Raw genomic sequence first — 21,850 nt, 5'->3', positions numbered from 1 at the left:
AGGGGATTCCGGGGATCCGGGGACACTCCGGACTCCGGACTACGGACTCCTGGCGCCCCGCTGATCCAAAGCCCTCGTAAGCCGGGCAATCGGCAGACATAAAAAAAAGGGAAGGGAAAAGGAAAATAGAAACACAAAAAGAGGGGCAAAGTGATTTCACTCGAGCTTCTTGGGCCTTCGGTTTTGTCAGTTCCTTATGGATTTATGAGGCCCGCCCGTCGAAGGTAAATAAGTGGAGAAGCCCTCTCGCACTAATCAGACACTTATGTCGGATTTGGGATGTCCTGTGTCCGACGACCGACGGCTGAGGTCCTTTGCCCACACGTCGGATGCGTAATTCGAGCGGCGATGGAAAACGGAGCAGAAGGACAACATAAAAATAACAAATTATTTTGCTTATTCCGATGTTTACGGTTCGCATTCAAATTTTGTTTTATGGACATTCAACGGCCAATACGAAGGAACACATAAAGTTTCATCTCCATACACACAGGCACTTACACTGGGCGAAAAATAGAGGAATATATCACTAAGTCTTAGAAATCTAAGGTGTCTAAAAGTATGCAGTGGAAAGGGAATAGTTGCCTGTCTGTTGCATACTTTTAGACACCAAACTGTACTTGTAAAGATGTTTTAAAACCCTAGAGCTCACTGATTTATTTTATTTAAAAAATGAAATATGAAAGCCTTGGACCAACTTGTGGTTCCCTTAAGTACTTCCCCAATTTTTTCACAGTGAAATATGTGGAGCATCGGCTAGGATGGCCATTAAGAATGTTTGTCCCATTTATGATTCATGAATGCTCTTTGTTGCTGCCATCGGACCAATGAACTGTCATCAAATAGCTGGCGTAACTTGAGCATCAATTTGGACTTGTTGCCTCCGATGCTTGGTCATTTCAAGAGCTTGCTCAGCATCGCTTCAGGAGTATCGAGTAAATGGATTTACTTTAAGGCATGGAAATGTTTGTGATTCAAGGGGAGCCAGATTGACGGTGTATTTTCTATTGATTGCTTTGCAATTAAACGAAAGCTTATCAATTTCCAGTATTTATACTCCAAAGCTGATAGCAATCGCATTCCCTTCTAACAAGCATTCAATTTAAAAAGTATCAAAATATGTATCGATCTGTAAATGTTATCGGAAGCTGATTCACAGTACTTTACTCAAGTAGATTTCATGATTTCTAGACCAGTGCCCCAGTATGCCCCAATATGCTCTGAGTTGCACAGAGAAGACTAATCGATATTTAATCGCTTCGATAGCCGGCCATCGATCACTTGGCTTTTATTTCCAAAGTTTTTATAGTTGCCACGTGAGGGTGGACGCATTTTATCGCCGTTCCACTGGCCATTTTGGCTGGGGATCTGCGAAATCAGTCGCCCGATGACGTTGGCGCACCTGCATGGACCATATTTCTTGCCCCGGAACACCTTTAACCCTTGTAGTAGCCGCCGTTGAGGTCGTGGGCAGCGAAGCATCGAGGCTGCCCAGTCAGCCAGTCAGTTAGTCAGCCAGTCAGGCTGTCAGCGCACAAATGGCGCCACAAATGTTTTGCCCTTTTTTCCCAATGGAAGGATACATTTGTAACTTCTATTGATTTTTAATACACGCTTTCTGTTCTGCCAGCCAAGGCGTCGTCGTCGTCGTCGTCGTCGTCGTCGTCTTCGGAACAAGCCACCAAGCCATGAACTTTACGAGGAAGCCACCTACTCAGGCCCAGACTCCGTCCTGCGTCCTTCGTCGTGGGTCCTTCGTCCTGCTGTACGTCTCAATTGTACACCCCCTCTCTGGTTTTCCCAACGACTGTGCGGGTGTGCGGATGGGTGTGAATTTTAATGCTTGTAGCGGAGAAACAAACAAACATGTCACAGTCGAGGGAACTGGCCGCAAATCCGCCATCTTCCTTGGCGATGCCATTGCCATCGCTCCACTTGATAACTTAATGCCCCACGCATGCTTCCACATCCTCGTCCACATGCTATGGCACAGCCACCCATCCACTGGCACCCTCTCCCTCACTCTCTGGCACACACGGACTGACACTCAGCCAGGCAGTCAGACACACGGACACACGGACATACGGACAGCCATCCATCCGGACGGACAACTCTATAAACAAGTAGGCAAACAAGCAACTGAACTTGCCCTGCCGGAATGCCGCCTATGCATTTGCGTATTGGAGGTGGGCGCGTGAGAGTTCTGATTGATGTCTATCGAGAAGTAATCATAGACATTATTATGATCGATAAGTAAGCGATAATATGATTTTGAGGTAAGAAGACAACTAAGGTTACCTAAATTACTTTTCCAAAATCTATTCAAATTAATAGAAATCGGATATGAATCGATAGCATTCACTTATCGATAAATTAGCGATAAGTGATCGATAAAAAATGTTGTATAAGTAGAAGTTTGAGATTCAAAATTAAATCATTTTCATTTGTAAGCAAGTATATTATTTCACGCACAAAGATTTTTGGATGGCAATCGCAGGCGAATCATCAGCATTTGCTGATCGATAAGAAATCGATAACAATTTGGTTTTGAAAACCAAGCTTATTCAGGTATGAATTATACTTTTTTTTTATATAATACAAGAGCGAAGATGACCTGTGCAAATTTCCTCTTTAATAAAACGATTTCAAGGCAATTTATCGATAGGGCTTGTCGATCTATAAGCTACTGTTAATCAATATTTCTGACACTTGTTTGGGGATAAGACTACGTAATATTATGTATATATTTCTGGTTCCACTTACGGTTGGAGAGGGCGCTGAGGGGGCGCGTGAGGAGCGTGGCCATCAGGAGGAGCAGCATCACTGGCCACGGCGCCGGCGAGCGTCCTTGGAGCACTTGCTTTTGCCTTTGCTGTTGCTCCCGATGATGATAAGCCAGTTTTTGCCGCTGACTGCGGGATCGGGCTGGTGAACTCCCACCATGACTGCTCGCCTGCAGCTGCATTTTCAGCATTTTAAGCAGATGGCTCGGCCTGCGGATCGGTTCTCGGTTATTGTTCCTCAGATAGCGTTTAGGGCTAGTCGCTGTTGGTGTTGCTGCAAATGTTGATGTGGCAAAATCATTGATACGGGGAAACCCATTTAATTCGACACACAAACACACTCCAAACCAAATCGAAAATAAAACAAATGTAAGCTTGAAATGTGGAAGATATTTGGATTAGGCAATACCCCTTAAGGGGAAATAATTATGGGATAAATAGGGGAACTTACGAGTTTTTTATAAATAAAAAAGAACAGATTTAATAGTGAGAAATTTTAATTTTTATTCTATGTTTTATGAATAAAAGTGTTATACTACTTAGTTATAATAACGATGCTCCCCCCAGCGATGCTCCCTTCATCCTGCCCCCCCCGGCGGTTTCCGAACAGCGGGTATAATAAAACAAATCCGTGTACAATTTAAATCAGACAATTGACAGATTTGAGCACTGACAACAACAAAATTGTAAGCACATAATAAATGTTTACACGTTCATTGTATTGTATTTACATGACAAATTTATCTGGCACCATCGTTGGGGCTGCTATGGGGCTGCTATGGGTGGCTGGGCGCCTGGGGGGTGGTATTATATTGTGGACAGGCGATTCGTGGATACACTGCGGCTTGGGGTGGCCATGATGGAACGGCCGCTGCATTAGGGATCTCCGAATTTTGGCGTCAGGAGCAGCATACTTCGCCTCGTTTTACGACTTGCCACACGCCGCCGCGCACATCCTTCAACTTATGCCGAAAAAGTTTTCAGCGTGCCAGCCTCACAGCGGCGACGTGCAACTCACTTTCACCCACTTTCTCGCAGCCTTGGAAGTGCGGGTACATAACGCCGGATTTGTCAGGCATAAATGGCATTAATCAGTTTGCGGTTTACTTTCGCAAGTCATCCAACTTCCTGGCCGGCTGGTGAAAGTGCCAGAGTGCAACTTTATCGTTTAGCCAAGTTGCAAACGGCAATGGAATCCACTTTAGCTATTCAAAAACATCTATCAAAAGAGGTAATCTAGGAGATTTTCCTTGGAAACAGTCTCGATTTCAGCATCGTGGCATTTATTTAAGATTAAATGCCACAGAAGAATGGGCAGCGCTCTGTGCGCTCCACCTTCGTCGAAGATTTTCCAATTAAACGTCTGTCGATAAAGCCAGACTTGGGAAAATACAACGTGTTCTGCTTAAGGGAGTTTCCAAAGAAATAAGGGGATTTCAGCAGCATTTCAGCAGCATTTCAGCCGAATTGCAGTGCAAAAGGAGAAAATGCTACGAATTACATGTCACCAGGCAGTGCTTAAGTAAAGCGAACTTAAATTTAGTGATTTATGTGGGGTATGTCCCAGGTATTTCCTGCAGAACTGGCAGAGGACATTTGATTTACCTTGTTTAGATCTGAAACAGAAGGAAAGCCCCGTTTTTATGCTGCACACAGGCCCTTTCTTCTGGCCAAATAAATAAGCTAATAACATTGTTCATAAAGCAGGGATATGAAACATCCTTACCGCCTTCCCTTTATTTGCCCAATAACTCTAATTAATTTGCCACATAAGCAGCAATTGTATCGTCTTTATGCTCCTATGGGATTGCGGTGGGGAATTCCGCCGAATTGGCTTCTGTGAATGAACCTTGGCCAATGAATCCGCATGAAAGGGGCTGCCCCAGTGCAAGCCCAGGACCAGAAACCGTGCCAAGTTTAATCGCCTTGCGGCGGATCTGCGTAGTCGCTGTCAACTCGGGCATGAGTTAAGCAATCCTCGAGGCATTAAGTCTGCCCTGCGGTTGGTTAGACCGAATTGAAAACGAATTAAAATGAAATTTCAAACGCTTTGTGCCAAAAGTTTCAGCCAGCTTCTCTGCATCGCGCCACACGCCGAAATACTTTGGCAAAGTACTTAAATTCCTTCTCTCCTGACAAAAAAAAAAAACGAGAAATGAAATGGCTGAAAAGTTCGGTGCGAGTGTTTTCTCAGGTTTTTTCACTGTGCTCTATCACTGGGGAATGCAATTTCCATTTTGATTGGTCCATCAAATGGAAGAGCTCAACTATGCCGAGGGATTTAAAAAGTTTGAACTTGCAGCGATCATCCTTTTGATCCGGTTATGCCAACTCTAGAGTTGTTTTCTAGCCACTTTAAACACCAAAACGTTGGAACCCCTTTAAAGCCTTGAAGCCTTGTATAATGGAAACGGAGCTGGCATAAAAACGGAGCTAAAAAGTTTAGTGCGATATGCGTGGAAAAATATTTTAAAGAATTGTGTCATCGTATAGAGAGTGCCAGACGTGCTTTTAATTTCCATTTGCCCCGCCGGAGTTTCAGACGTTTTACGAGCTTCCCCACTTTGCATTGTTAAGTGCAGGAGTGTCAAATTGACAGCAGAAAGTGCTAAAAACATAAATGTTTAACGCAGGTGTTTCCCCCAGTCCGGTGGTTTGAAATATGCTCGTGGAGGAGAGTGAAGAACACTTCTTTTTCGGCTGGCTGGGGCGGTGCTAACGTGCCTGATAATGGTGAATTTTATATTGATATCACGAACTGCACTAAATCACCAATTAAATGATTTTATGATGCCATTCTGGCTGTTTTCCCTCGGGAAATTTCGGCCGTGGTTTCTGTTCTATATCTCCTGCCCGCCTCCCCCTTTGCTTCCGGTCGGATCTGATTTTTTGCCTTTTTCGCACAGTTTGAATTCGCTATAACGAACGTTTCTGAGATGGATAGTGGCACACAGAAGTTTTTTACAAAAGAAATGAGGCGACCATTTTTGGGTTACTTAGTTGGGTTCAAGCTTAGATATTAAAGTGATACTAAAACATTCACCCATGTCTTTCTAATTCTGAGGACATAATTCAAATTTTCAATTTTTTCACAAGCTCTAAGCCTCAATACATTTCACAAATAATTTCCAAGTTAACAATTAGTTCTTTATTTTTAAAAACTTCTTTAGTTTTAAAGTTTCATCGTAAATAATATGACAGTTTTTATTCTCTACTCATGTTTCTAAAACCTACAAATATTTTATGGTATTAAAACCCAACAAAAAAAAACACAAGAAACGACTCATTCCTGAAGAATTCGCGTTCTTTTTTCTTGCTTTTAGTAATATTTATAGTAAACCTTCTCAAACTATTTAATAAAACAATTTTCAAAATTTTTGCTAAACATTTTGCTGGGCTTAAAATTTAAGTTCCACTTAGGTAAGTTCGCCTGTAGTCCGTTTTTTTGGCCAACACCTGCGGCCATTTTGCCGCGGCCAAGATGCTAACGGTAATGGAGAGACTAACGGCAACGGCAACGGCAACGGGACCAACAACACCAACCCGTCGGAGCGACGGAAATGCAACACTTTTCCTTTTACGCTTCCGCTTTGCAAATTCCCGTTTGTTTTACTAGCTTTTGTTCCTGTTATTTCTTGGCCACTGTTTGAACAACGACAAAAAAACACACACAAAAAAAAGGGGGGAAATAATGTGGAGCGCACGGGAGCGCAACAACAAATGGGGTGGGGGGAAAGGGGGAACACAAGGAATTACCAACATCAACACAAACACAAACAAAGCGCCCGCCGGATTTATAATGGCAAAGTAAACAAGCTTACGAGTCGCGCGCGACTTTTGTCCCGTTAGTTGGCTTTTTGTTTTTGCGCGCGCTTTTTTGGCGCGCTTCTACGCTTTCGCCACTGGAATCGCGGTGCTGAGAGCGAGAGAGCTGAGGAGAGCGCGTCCTACGCCAGCCGAACGCAGAATGCAGCCGACAGCGCAGCCAGCAGCGGCTTTTATACGCGCCCGTCGAGCCGAGGACCCGTCGTCCTTCGGCCCCAGCTTCGGCTCCTGCGAGAGGGAGACAGGCAGCCCGGTGGGTGGGAGTGGGCGATGGGGTCGGGGGCCGGGTGGCTTCGGCTCGTTTAGCATATGTCTGCTGCCATCGACATGGGCATCACTGGCACACGTGTGCGTGTGTGCGCACAGTGGAGTTCAGGATAATAGTGCTGACTGCTCTGCCTTTCTCTCCCTAACAGGTCCAAATCAGCTGGCAGTCAATTAGTGTTTGTATCTTTGGATTATTGAATAATATCAAAGAGATAAGGGTTAATTTGACATTTTATTGGTGTAATAAATTAAGATGTTTATAATCAGATGATTTTGATAGTGGTATCTACGCATAGTTGATAAACTAGATGGATATACTGCGGGACCAAAAAATAAGCCAGAACTTGTTCAGCAGAAACTTGTTGTATACCTCTATTACAGCTTAGTTTTATAAACAATAACTCTTAAAACTAATACATTTTCCAACATTTAACCAATAATCAGGGGCGTAGCTAGGAAAGCTGATTTTAAAACTTGATAATTCAGATAAAAGAATATGCTAAATAATATCCTAAAGAGATATTGTTTTGGTAATTTCCTTAAACAAATTCTGGACCATAAAAAATAGATTTTAGTTTCAAGTGCCTATACAAATATATAAAGATCTGGTCATTCCCATCTGCTCAAGAATTCGCGGCTTACTTAAGTTCAATTTAGGAATATTAACTAAAAAGAACTGGAAACATGAAACCATTTAAAACCATTTTTACCTCGAAAAGTGCTTAAGAACTCGCGTACTGTGTTGGGTAATGTTAAAAATATCAATATATTATTTTATATAATAAAATCTTCAAGCAACATACACATTACCAAAAAATAAGCATATATTTATCTCAAGATATTTGATTTTCCTTGTTTCCTTAGAAATTTTCGTTTCGAGCTGGATAACTTTATGAATATTAGCTTACTTAAATACCATTTCAATATAAATTATCTTAATTTGTTTTGAACATTTTTAAGCCCTCCCCTATTTGCCTGCCCCCGGCTGTGCGCGGGTGTTCGCATATTTGCTTTATGAATGTGTTTACCAGCAAACTTTGGCGCGGAAAAGAGACGGGCGGCGGGAGAAGGCGGTGAAAGCGGAGAAAGGGGGCGTGCGAAAGTGCCAACACTCGCATTAATGACACCAACAACAAAGGCAACAATTTGAATTGTAAGCCGGCCAACAGCTCAATTAACTATCCGTCCGGCGGATCGTCCGTGTTGACTTTCTCATACGCATAATTCCCATTATTTTGGCAATTACAAGGCTGTAATGGCAGTTGCGTATGCTTGATATTATTTAACCCGTAAGTGTGCCCCCGCTTTCCGGCGCCGTGCGGAGGTAAATATGAAAAATGCATTGCAACGCTGGCATTGTCAGGAGCTCAATTATTAATATGCAGCACTGCCGGCGCACAGGCCTTACTCGCAGTGTAGAACTTTGCCAAATTGAGTGAAAAAATTAATGATTTATCTCGTTTACATACCCCGCATCAATATGGTTTCGTACCTCCAACAATGGGCAAACAAAAAAGCTGAAAATTAAAAAACCCTAAATCATTTCCAGCCACAGCTGCTTGAAGTTAAGTATCCGCCGCGTGGTAAATTTAAATGTACTTTTAGTTAAACCAAAACAAATTGAATTCGGCTCACTTTAAGCTCGATAATTTGACACGGCAATAATCATTTTTATTTGGATAAAATTTCAAGTATTTAACAGCTCACGGGGCCCTGGCTTCACTGTACTTCGTGTGTTTGCCCGCTGTGCATCTGTTTGTTTGCAGGCTCTCGGAGCAGCGCAAAATGAGCAGCAAGTAATTTACATGTAAACAGGTTAAGGGATAAAGTTCATCACATGTAAATGGATATGCCTGATTAATGGCAAACATAAACGACATGCAGGGACATCCGCATGTGCGCATGTGGCGGCTCCTGTCTCCGTGTTTGCCCGCCCTTTGCCAGCCTTTATTGCATCCGATGCGCACCTCAGGTATGCGAGTGCCACCACAACAATCAGGGATGCATTTATTTATTAACGATCGGGTGTGAGAACTTGAGAGCTGCTTTCCGGCGTCAGCATCTAATTTGGCAACTGCGAGCCATAAACCTAATCATAACAAGGGGCTGTTGGTAAGTTATCGATTTTAAAAATAAATACTCCAAAAGCAAAGTACAAAAGGAAATAAAATGAGACTTCGCCAAAAAATTATGAATACAAAACATTGCATAAATGAACAAGTTGATGTATAGTATGATCCAAAAATAACGTAAAAGAAACGTACAAAACTTATATCGTATATTTTTTGAATTATACATATATTTCAATTTTAAATACAAAAACGTAAATTAAAAACAAAAAAATGTCCAAGATCAAAAAGTAAGAAATGTAAAAAATCCTTTATAAAATTTATATCATTTTTTAAAATTATTTTTAGTACAACATTGCATAAAAAATAGGATATACATACGTGCAAAAAGTTGTATAAGAAAATATACATAACATATACAGAATTAAAAATCGGCGTTTAGTTATTTAAAAAAGTTTCTTCTTCTTATTATATATAACCCAGTTTAATAAAAAAAAACTACAATTAAAAATAAAAAATATGACAAAAACAAAAATCAAAATACATCATAAAAAAAAAGAAACTTGTCTATTTAAAAATCTAAATTTTAATTTTTTTTATTTTATTAAATATAAATATTTAAAATGTAATAGAATAATTAATTTACATATAAAAAATATTACAAAAATTAAAATCGTAAAACAACGTCAAACAAAAAAGGTGTTTTTTAATTTATTACATTTTTTAATTATAAACATGATCTATTTTGATGTAAAAATTAAATTTAATAATAAAAAACATTGCAAAAACCAAAGAAAAACATGAAATACAAGTCATATAACAGGGACATTTTCAATAACCTTTTAAGGACTTACACCGTCTTTTAATATCCCACATATGCATGCTTCTGTGCTGTGCAATCCTCACTGCCATCCCTCAGCCCACTCAGCTCTAATTTGCAGAATATTTGCAATTTCAGTTGTAATTGCTTCAACTTTGCACCGTAACCTCTGAGCATTAGGAACTCGAATCGAAGTCCCCTTCAAAGGCGAACCACTCAAACTTGAACTTCCAGCGGGGGGCTGGCCCGGCACATGCGGGCCAAATTCGATGCCAAGTTCTGGCCAAGTTAGTAGTTTCATAAGCGACCTCAAGCTGAACAGCTAACAGCTCACCGCTCGCAGCTCGCAGCTCGCAGCTCGAACTTGAACTGCCTCCCACATTCGCATGTGGGGCAAGGTGGCGAGATGGCGAGGTGGCGAGGTAATTGAGATGGATCTGGTCTGGTTGCTTCTGGTTGGCATCGCATCCCGCGGCTTCACGCAACAAACACTCCGCACCTGCCGCACTCTCCCGGATCCGGCTGCATTCCGTCCGGTGGATGTCGTGTCACCTGGCGGGGAGCGGCGAGCGGGGGGCCAGGGGCGCACGGAAGTCAGGGGAAGGGGGCGCCCGACAGACCCCGACATTCCTTCGATACCTCAAATTGGGTTGGTCCGCATGCGTGCACTGCAAATAAATAATAGATGCACTTCATAAATTATGAATACAACAGCTTTTCGAAAGCGTTTACAAATAAACACAGTCATGTATTATTAACATACTTAACAACGTGTTTGCATATGTTTTTCTTAGTTTGGTAGCTTCTTCTCGAGAGGATTTCTTGCAGTTATTTAGGAGAATAGAAACGTGTTATTACAAAATATTTTTACAAGCTAGTTTATAAATAATTTAATTTAAAATTGAACTTTAAAACTTAATTTTGAAATTAAATTGACAATTTTGAAAGCGTTTATAAATAAACACAGTCACGTATTTTTAAAATACCTAACAAAGTGATTAGATTTTTTTTCTAAGTTTAGGATTTCTTTTTATCAAATTTCTTTGGATTTCTTAAAGTTTTTTCAAGAAAGAATTTAATAAAATGTTGTTTTTAGAAAAATATCTTTACAAGCTATTTCATTAAATTCCTATAGGTTAATATTTTAAATAGTTAACTTAACTTACTTTTATTTATCAATCTAAATATCTAAAATATACAGAAAACTTGAAAGTATTTATATATGAAATATTATTATTATAAAATATATTCTTTAAGAAGTATTGTTAATGCATTGTTATTCCACTTTAATAGTTTTCTAAAGCCAAATTTGTAAATTGGGCGTGCAAGTAAATATTTAAAATATTTCTAATATTTATTTGTATGCCATTTTTGACCCATTCTAATAGTTTTCCCTAATTTCCAGGTCATTTAAGCTCAGAGAAGTAAGTAAAAATTACAAAACTGTGTTAATGGGCCATCCAACTAATACATAAAATATTTTTATTATTTATATTTCATCCATAGCTAACCCGTTTTGAGAGTCACAGATCACAGAGACATCACAGAACCGTGTTAATTGGTCCTGCACTATTATTGCACTGGAGCTACCAAAATGGCAGATGATACTTTTTTGCTAGTGTGCCCGGCTTGTGCAGCTTGCGTGTGTTTTGCATGGCTGGGATAACTTTTGGGTTCATTGACAATGGCCACCACCCATCGAGGGGCCCCGCATTCCGCGCAGCCTCAAGGATTTTCGGGGAACATGTCTCGCATTTCACTTTCACAACTTGCCAACTGGCAAAGCAAGCAGATAGAGATAAAGAATTCATGAATACATCCCGAGAAGTGCAAGAGGGATATACATATACCATATATACATGTATATACACGGGGAAACTGGGGAGGACTTCGAGGAGTCAGCGAACAATTTGTATTCAAACGATTTGAGAGCTCTCCTGAAAGTAACATCATTAAAAAATTCTCCATCGCCTTGAGTAGCTTGACTCGGCTTCATGCTCAGGACCTTTTTTATTGTATTTTTGTCGTACTTTTTTTTATTATGATACCGGGAAAATCGCACCCTGGAGGCCTCCACTTTCACTCCGCCAGTCCCGCGAGACCCGTGGGAACTTCGTTCAAATGCAATATCTGGCAAATACATACACCTACGCACTCGTATGGCATGTGACATGCCGGGGCAAATACCGCGTTTATGCTAGAACATTTTACGATTCCCCAAATATGCAGCCGGCAAATTTCGCCCGATGGATGCCAGCGGCAGATTCTGTAATCAGCTCAAAATATTTTAATTTAATATCGCAGGAGTTGGCTCTTGAATATATGGAAAAAGCGCTTTGATATGTAGGTATTTAAAATTTAAGAAAATATCATTTAAATAAATGTGGATATAAATAAGGTTGGCTCTTAAATATATGGAAAAAGCGCTATGATATGTAGATATTTAAAATTGAAGAAAATATCATTTACAAAAAATGTTGATATAAATAATTTTAGAAGTTTTGATGATAACTTCATGTATTTATTGTAATCTTGGGACTTTGAAGTGCCAGCAAAGAAGTGTAGCATACATTTGCGGGCAATGCAAGTGATTTGCACTTCGGCTGCCGCATGAACTGGGCTGCAGAAGAACGAAACAGAAACCAATCCAATCCGACCCAATCGAATCCAATCCAATCGAACGCTCGTTACCTTTGCGCTGCCATTCCGATTCTCGCTGCAGGCTGTCAATCGAAGTTTACACTGGCTATCGATACCTGCTTCCTGGGAATCAATTGCTAAGTACTGGCTGTGGCGGGGGCATGGGGTTCGGCAGCAGGAATCCGGGATCCAGCATCCAGAGCCCAGAATCCAATAGAAAGTTTCGCCTGCACCGCAGCCAGAGCCGTTGACTGGCAGTTCGGTTAGCTCGGTTCGGAGGGCTGGCGCTGGGGCTGGGGCTGGGGCTCAGAGGTTCCGTTCACACAGGACTCAGAGGATTCTGAGGATTCACTGGATTCCGGGGCGAGGGTCAGGCTGCAGCCAGCGCTGCCAGGCAAATAGCTAAAACATTTTTGCCCAGGTAACTTTTTAATTAAAGGAGCTGGGTGGCGGGACCCGGGGGGCGGAGGTTCTTGTGCAACAAGCTCCTTCAACATCATTATCATCGTCGTCGTAGTCGTAGTCGTCATCCCATCGGGCAACAGTTAACAACAGCTTCCTCGATGGCCACAATAAAATGCTTCTGCAGCAGCAACAACCGCAATCCCCCTTGCGGTTGCCGTCCCGATTATTACAGTGCAAATTGGTTATGCGAAAATCCCATTATCCTGCAGTTGATACGAGTTGCCCGTTTCAGGCTCTCACTTTCACGGAAGCCGATCGAGAGCGGGATTAAATTGTGGACTTCACACCTACAAAATTAACACGCTTGTACCATCCATCAGAATAGTTTATCTAAATTAGGAATCGATCGGCATCATTTCAAAGAAAATTTATTTTTTGACCCAATTTTCCATTTTTTTAAGGGGGTACCTCACGATTTTATGGATTTCAGATTTTAGTCAAAATAATTCCCTTTTTATGTGGTTTTTCAATCGTAGTTTATCCAAATGAAGGCGCACAGCTAACAGACCGACTGTTCCGGAAAGCTTGCTTAATTTGCTATCGATCTGCATCATTTAAAAGAAAATTTATTTTTTGACCCAATTTTCCATTTTTTTAAGGGGGTACCTCACGATTTTCTGCATTTCAGATTTTAGTCAAAATAATTCCCTTTTTATGTGGTTTTTCAATCGTAGTTTATCCAAATGAAGGCGCACAGCTAACAGACCGACTGTTCCGGAAAGCTTGCTTAATTTGCTATCGATCTGCATCATTTAAAAGAAAATTTATTTTTTGACCCAATTTTCCATTTTTTAAGGGGGTACCTCACGATCTTCTGCATTTCAGATTTTAGTCAAAATAATTCCCTTTTTATGTGGTTTTTCAATCGTAGTTTATCCAAATGAAGGCGCAGAGCTAAAAGACCGACTGTTCCGGAAAGCTTGCTTAATTTGCTATCGATCTGCATCATTTAAAAGAAAATTTATTTTTTGACCCAATTTTCCATTTTTTTAAGGGGGTACCTCACGATTTTTTCGATTTCAGGTTTTAGTCAAAAAAATACATTTGTTTGTGGTTTTTCAATCGTAGTTTATCCGAATGAAGGCGCACAGCTAAAAGACCGACGGTTTCGGAAAGCTTGCTTAATTTGCTATCGATCTGCATCATTTAAAAGAAAATTTTTTTTTTGACCCAATTTTCCATTTTTTTAAGGGGGTAGCTCACGATTTTCTGGATTTCAGATTTTAGTCAAAAAAATACATTTTTTTGTGGTTTTTCAATCGTAGTTTATCCAAATGAAGGCGCACAGCTAAAAGACCGACTGTTCCTGAAAGCTTGCTTAATTTGCTATCGATCTGCATCATTTAAAAGAAAATTTATTTTTTGACCCAATTTTCCATTTTTTAAGGGGGTACCTCACGATCTTCTGCATTTCAGATTTTAGTCAAAATAATTCCCTTTTTATGTGGTTTTTCAATCGTAGTTTATCCGAATGAAGGCGCACAGCTAAAAGACCGACTGTTCCGGAAAGCTTGCTTAATTTGCTATCGATCTGCATCATTTAAAAGAAAATGTATTTTTTGACCCAATTTTCCATTTTTTTAAGGGGGTACCTCACGATTTTTTCGATTTCAGGTTTTAGTCAAAAAAATACATTTGTTTGTGGTTTTTCAATCGTAGTTTATCCAAATGAAGGCGCACAGCTAAAAGACCGACTGTTCCGGAAAGCTTGCTTAATTTGCTATCGATCTGCATCATTTAAAAGAAAATTTATTTTTTGACCCAATTTTCCATTTTTTTAAGGGGGTAGCTCACGATTTTATGGATTTCAGATTTTAGTCAAAATAATTCCCTTTTTATGTGGTTTTTCAATCGTAGTTTATCCAAATGAAGGCGCACAGCTAAAAGACCAACTGTTCCGGAAAGCTTGCTTAATTTGCTATCGATCTGCATCATTTAAAAGAAAATTTATTTTTTGACCCAATTTTCCATTTTTTTAAGGGGGTACCTCACGATTTTCTGGATTTCAGATTTTAGTCAAAATAATTCCCTTTTTATGTGGTTTTTCAATCGTAGTTTATCCAAATGAAGGCGTACGGCTAGAAGACCGACTGTTCCGGAAAGCTTGCTTAATTTGCTATCGATCTGCATCATTTAAAAGAAAATTTATTTTTTGACCCAATTTTCCATTTTTTTAAGGGGGTACCTCACGATTTTCTGGATTTCAGATTTTAGTCAAAATAATTCCCTTTTTATGTGGTTTTTCAATCGTAGTTTATCCAAATGAAGGCGCACAGCTAAAAGACCAACTGTTCCGGAAAGCTTGCTTAATTTGCTATCGATCTGCATCATTTAAAAGAAAATTTATTTTTTGACCCAATTTTCCATTTTTTTAAGGGGGTACCTCACGATTTTCTGGATTTCAGATTTTAGTCAAAATAATTCCCTTTTTATGTGGTTTTTCAATCGTAGTTTATCCAAATGAAGGCGTACGGCTAGAAGACCGACTGTTCCGGAAAGCTTGCTTAATTTGCTATCGATCTGCATCATTTAAAAGAAAATTTATTTTTTGACCCAATTTTCCATTTTTTTAAGGGGGTACCTCACGATTTTCTGGATTTCAGATTTTAGTCAAAATAATTCCCTTTTTATGTGGTTTTTCAATCGTAGTTTATCCAAATGAAGGCGCACAGCTAAAAGACCAACTGTTCCGGAAAGCTTGCTTAATTTGCTATCGATCTGCATCATTTAAAAGAAAATTTATTTTTTGACCCAATTTTCCATTTTTTTAAGGGGGTACCTCACGATTTTTTCGATTTCAGGTTTTAGTCAAAATAATTCCTTTTTTATGTGGTTTTTCAATCGTAGTTTATCCAAATGAAGGCGTACGGCTAGAAGACCGACTGTTCCGGAAAGCTTGCTTAATTTGCTATCGATCTGCATCATTTAAAAGAAAATTTATTTTTTGACCCAATTTTCCATTTTTTTAAGGGGGTACCTCACGATTTTCTGGATTTCAGATTTTAGTCAAAATAATTCCCTTTTTATGTGGTTTTTCAATCGTAGTTTATCCAAATGAAGGCGCACAGCTAAAAGACCAACTGTTCCGGAAAGCTTGCTTAATTTGCTATCGATCTGCATCATTTAAAAGAAAATTTATTTTTTGACCCAATTTTCCATTTTTTTAAGGGGGTACCTCACGATTTTCTGGATTTCAGATTTTAGTCAAAATAATTCCCTTTTTATGTGGTTTTTCAATCGTAGTTTATCCAAATGAAGGCGTACGGCTAGAAGACCGACTGTTCCGGAAAGCTTGCTTAATTTGCTATCGATCTGCATCATTTAAAAGAAAATTTATTTTTTGACCCAATTTTCCATTTTTTTAAGGGGGTACCTCACGATTTTCTGGATTTCAGATTTTAGTCAAAATAATTCCCTTTTTATGTGGTTTTTCAATCGTAGTTTATCCAAATGAAGGCGTACGGCTAGAAGACCGACTGTTCCGGAAAGCTTGCTTAATTTGCTATCGATCTGCATCATTTAAAAGAAAATTTATTTTTTGACCCAATTTTCCATTTTTTTAAGGGGGTACCTCACGATTTTCTGGATTTCAGATTTTAGTCAAAATAATTCCCTTTTTATGTGGTTTTTCAATCGTAGTTTATCCAAATGAAGGCGTACGGCTAGAAGACCGACTGTTCCGGAAAGCTTGCTTAATTTGCTATCGATCTGCATCGATTAAATTTTTTGACCCAATTTCCCATTTTTTGTAGGGGTGTCTTTATTTTGGTGCCTCTTTTAATTTAACCTGCGGACGAGCGAACGACCTTTGGCAGTGCCCAGTGTATTCGTCCAGCTCTTTATTGTTATTGGGATTTTTGCGTTTTATTCATAAGCTCAGAATCTGGGCGAGTGTGTTGAAAGCAATTTCAATTTATACAAATAAAATCAATTTCATTTATGGCTGGATGCATACCCCCCTTATTTTTTATGGCTCTGCAGCTGCAGTAAGCAATTTTTAATTGAAAAAAGCAGAAAACGCACGAACATGTGGTTGGAGTAAATATTTCCACAGCTAGCTGATCTCCTCACTCTCACAGGGCTCCAACTCCCATTGCGATCTCCCGTCCCTTCCTCGTGCTGCCAAAATGCTGAATTATGAAGAGTCACAGGTAAGGTTGTGCCCTGCTGCCAGCAAAATAATCAAACTGCACAAACAACTCGACCTCATAAATAGTTAAGAGACAGAGAATACGGGAAAAATAAAAATGTTATTCCAAGTCCCACATCCTGAGGCCTGGAGGCGTCTATGTCCAAAGTCCACTGGACTGGTTAGCCTCCATCTCCTTCTCTCCTCCGGTCTCCTGCGCCTGTGTGCGTGCGACCCCCTTTGTGTGGGTGGGTGTGTGTGTAACCCACGGTCTGAGTGCCGGATCGCTGGCTTTTCCTGCTGCCAGTGTGGCCAGATAAGACTTTTTCCCGCTACAATTAAGAAAAATACAAAACAGTGTTGTAAAACCCTTTAATAAATGTTTTTAAGTTATTTTGTTTTTTTGTATGAAGCAGTCCAAACTATTTTCTTAAAACTTTTGAAATCGTTGTAATCTTGGAGGTATCTAGAAACCAAATAAAGTTACATTTTAGAAGTTAATCGTTGGCTTTGAATTACCAACTATTGAAAAGGGAATTTTTGAAGTCAATTTGTATTTTTTACATCTAAAATTAGTTGGAAACACTGCCAGCACTGGTCATTTCCACACTCCCTTGGCTGTTGTTGCTATTGTTGTTGATTTATTGTTGCTGTTTTTGTTGTTTGTGCTGCTTCCATTTTTATTGCCCGGTGGCCACATGCGAGTGGAGCCCGAGCTCCTTGTTTACACTGTCCAAACTAATTGGATTGGCAGTTTGCAACGCAAGAAGGACCCGGCGATATACTGCTATTGCATTGCATTTTCCTCCTGTTTGTTTTTCACACTTCACTGGGCATCGCAATAGAGATAAGTCGGTCACATTGGACAGCATTTATTTAATGGTAAATTTACTTTTTAATATATTTTATATTAATTAGCAACATTTTAGGGCAGTCTTTTTGCCTAATCTTATACCACTTTCAACGGCAGCTTTCATAGATGGATTTAATAAATTAATGTATTAATATTGCTTTTAGCATCATTAAAGGCAGTAAGCCTACATGAACCAGTCAACTCACTGAGAAGTAGACATCTACATCTACAAAGGAAGTGTCGAAAAGAAAGTGCAACTTCATACATAAAAGAACACATAAGTTGAAGCGAACAACTTAAATCCTGCAGAAACTTTTGCCCAAACTTGAGGCCAACACACGGATTTCCACCGAGATGATGGACAGAATAAGCCCGAGTTGAGTGCCAACCTTAAAGGCACACGATATGTGCCCTTTGAACTTTGGTAATTAGCTGATGACTATTTGTCGCAGCTGCAGGAAATGTAATTAATATTAATTCTGTGAGCATTGTCACAAGGCAATGTACTATATACAAAGGACAAAGAGCCGCCGGCATTGAATACGCCTCTTGTCTAGCTTAATATACTAGTTAGTTACTATTTTAGTGTTTGCTATGATTTCAAAGAAGTGGAAATGCCTAATGTATTAAATAATAATCTACATAAATTGCAAGCACCTGAGGAATAGTATACATTTTAATTAAGTGAACATTGAGAAGTTTTCGGTTAAGGCGCCTCAGACGGCAATTTAGCAAATTAGACCATCCACATGGCAGGTCCCTGGCCACGCCACCTTTCCCCTTCTCCCGTTTTCCCTGCTAACGAGCGAGGTCGGCCATCCAACAAGTGGAAGTGGGCGCAGGTCCTGGCGCTGGTCCTAGCTGGTCCTAGCTGGCTCCTGCCTTTGGTCCTGGTCCGCTGCAGCCGCTTTCAGTTGTCCTCACACATTTCGCTAAACAATAAAAATGCAAAAAGGAAATTGAAAGCCCCGAGATGGAGCAATGGAGCCATAAAGTTTGTGACTTTGCCAAACCGTTTTTCCGCCTTGTACATGGAGAAAATGTTTAGTGTTTTTTAAGATGCTAATTTATTTACTAATTTGATTTGAAAAAATTAAATAAAATGGTTTAAGTGTTCTAAAATGTATTTAAAAGCTAATTTTTTGATATTTCGGCCTTGCCAGATGGTTAAAACATTTTAAATTACTCATACGACATGTGTGCTGGCTAGAATTTCTTTAATTGTATTTAAAACATATTCAACTATGATGATGCCTATTTAATATAATTTATTTTCAATAATAAAACTTTTAAGTTTTAAATTTTAAATACAAAAAATGTATTCGAAATTATTTTTTATTTTGGCCTTGCCCCATCTCAAAAATTACGCATACGACACGTAATCCAGTTATAACTCTCTAAACTTGTATTTTAAATTTATAAAATGTATATTTACAATTTTTTAAAGGCAACGGCTTATTTTTAAGATTTTTTTTTTAATTATCAAATATATCATTATAAATTTAATTGTATAAAAACATTAAATTTCATTTGTTTAGCTATTAGATTGAGATTTTCCCCCTGTGTACAACTGCTGTTGCTACTTTGCTGCTGGCAACTTTGTTGCGAAATGTGCAGCAAGTAAGATGAAAAAAATCCGATGGCGAAAGTTGCAGACCGGGATTGAGTCCTGCGAGGGGGGTCCAGTAGGTCTCATTTCGTTTCATTTCTTTTCGTTTCGCGTCGTTTTCGTCACAAACATTTCGCAACGTCGCTCCGTTTTAATGGCGACCCGTGGCAGCCGGAGTCGCGGCCCTTTTGTTGCTTAATTGGCGGCCGGCCGAACGAGCCCCGTCTGCACTGCCACAAATTGCCGGGCGAGTTGGCTACGTGCTGCCCCGGATCCGGTGGCTCCTGATCCCAGCTCCCCGTGCCCCACGCCCCACGCCCACTCCCCGCTCCTTGGCAGCGCCTGATTGCACAAGTCCGATGGCCAAAGTTGCATATAAATTTTCGCGCCGTGTTCATCTATCCCACGTCCGTGTGCCATTTGCATTCCGCCATTGTCCTGCGCCAAGTCGTTCTGTCGGGTTGGTTGGAAGGGGGCGGCGGGAGGCTGGGTGGGTTCAATTGGGTGGACCTGTGGGCGGCGAAGGCGGCGCAGGCGGGGGTCGAGGTGCCACCGCGTGGGCGTGGGCGAGCGCTGGAGTTGCCCTACGTGTGTGCCATATAACTTGGCCGGCGTCATTGTCATCGTAGCTGTCCATTGTGCACCAAGTGCAGTACGTAATCACAACAGCACAGTGGTTAAAGGGCGCCAATTAATTTTATTTTACCACCAAAGATTTTGGATAAACAAAAAAATATAGCAAAAAAAACACATAAAATTTAATTCAATTTTCTTATGAATATTTAAATTTTATTTTTATTATTTTCTTATGAATATTTAAAGACCTCTATGTATCACTTAAAAAATTTATTTAAAACTTTTATTTTACTTGCCTAAATATCAGTTTTTAAAAAAATGAACTTCCAAATTAAAATATCGACTGCTTTCTATGTTGAAAAGTCTTAATATGCAATTTTGAAAAACTATGGATTATATTTTATTATGAATTTTAAACTACGTGATACTTTGTGTTCTATACGTTTTATGCTATACAAAGTTTGTTATATTTCAAAAAAATTCCCAAAAATAGGTACTTTCGACTCAAATGATTAATAAAAATCCAAATTAGACCAATAAAAACCTGAAGAATTCGCGGTTGCTAGGATAACCGATGGATACAAATATATGCAATATACACAATGATATATTTTTATATCAGAGCTAGAAACTTAATGATTTGAACGGTGATAAAAAAAAGGTTTCAAAAGATTTCATATGAAAAAAATTAAAAGTAAATTATAATTTTAAACATTTATAAAAATAATACCATTATGAGAAGGGCTTGAACCACAGTGCAGCGACATCAAGAATGACAGCAACGAAACAATGTGGCAAATGTGCAGGGTTGGCTTTTGCTGGCAATGGTGGTGCCTACTTTTGCTGTCGTGGCAGTCCTCCTGCCTCGCCCCGCCCGCTTTCGGGTCTCGGGGAGGACCTGGATCTGGGTCTGGAGCTGGGAGTGGGTTCGGGCGCGGGTCCGAGTCCGAGTCAGCGTCCGGGTCCGGCCATTGCAGTTATGTCACATGGCTGACTTAATTCATTCATTTAGACGACGCTGACAATTGTAGGTGTCGGGTGCGCGCCCTCTGTCATTTCGTTTTTGTCAGCGTCGTCGACGCAGTGCAGCAAAGGGCAGGGCAGGGCGAGGCGGAGGAGGTCTGGGTAATGGGATAATGGCTTGGGGCTGGAGCCAAGGATAGGCCACCCCCAAACCCCTTGGTGAATTGTTGGGGACCGGACCGGAGCCAGTGGAGAGCCATTATGGCACCGACATTGTCAATGACTGGCGAATTATTATTGCCTGACGGAGGCAGTTGGACGCCAACGAAGTGCCCACCCAACGCCCACCGCCACGCCCCATTGTTCCCGGCTGCCGCTGCCACCGAGGGCACACACATACCTGCGCACACACACTTGTATCTGTGCGCTCCATCTTGTTATGACAGTTGGCACCAATTTCCGCACACGTTGCAGGTGGCCCGGCCCGTGGCCCGTGGGCGTTGCAAAGTTCCAAAGAGGGGCCAACCATTTGTCAGCCAGTCAATCAGAGGCTGGCGACCCTCGAACTTATTGCATTACGCGGCTTTACTGCACTTCTGTGGAACAATCGTATTGCCTTTTTATAAAAACAATAAATGTATATATAAAATCACTGGATTGAGAGGGATTTATCTTTCCGAATTTAAAGCACTTGCCAATTAAATACAACTGCAATTGACCTATTAAGAGGATCTACAACAAAAAGATTTAAAGCTAACTTTAAATGCCTAACGGTGCTTACGGTGCAACGGTCAATGCAGAGTTGCTTTGGGCGTAGAGTTGCCCACACTTGAAGGTAGAGATGCCAGATG

The 21,850-nt window shown here is 40.3% G+C and overlaps 1 protein-coding gene across 3 annotated transcripts in view; it reads right to left on the bottom strand.

Annotated features, from left to right (window-relative positions):
- Positions 1–6,733, bottom strand: part of LOC108021873 (tyramine beta-hydroxylase) — a 44,400-nt gene extending 37,667 nt beyond the window's left edge. The window contains exons 1-2 of one of the 3 annotated variants that reach the window (XM_044093576.2): positions 6,540–6,733; positions 2,764–3,057 (exon numbers count right to left, since the gene is read on the bottom strand). In XM_044093576.2, coding sequence (XP_043949511.1) covers positions 2,764–2,974 — 211 coding nt within the window. In that variant the 5' untranslated portion in view covers positions 2,975–3,057; positions 6,540–6,733. The remainder of the gene's footprint in view (positions 1–2,763; positions 3,058–6,539) is intronic. The other 2 variants (XM_044093577.2, XM_050885736.1) reach the window with 2 other exon arrangements.
- Between the last annotated feature and the right edge of the window lie 15,117 nt (positions 6,734–21,850).

The sequence above is a fragment of the Drosophila biarmipes genome, chromosome X, assembly GCF_025231255.1.
Source record: "Drosophila biarmipes strain raj3 chromosome X, RU_DBia_V1.1, whole genome shotgun sequence".
Taxonomy (NCBI): Eukaryota; Metazoa; Arthropoda; class Insecta; order Diptera; family Drosophilidae; genus Drosophila; species Drosophila biarmipes.
Note: the sequence above shows the minus strand (reverse complement) of the source record. Positions and strands in the feature narration are given on the sequence as shown.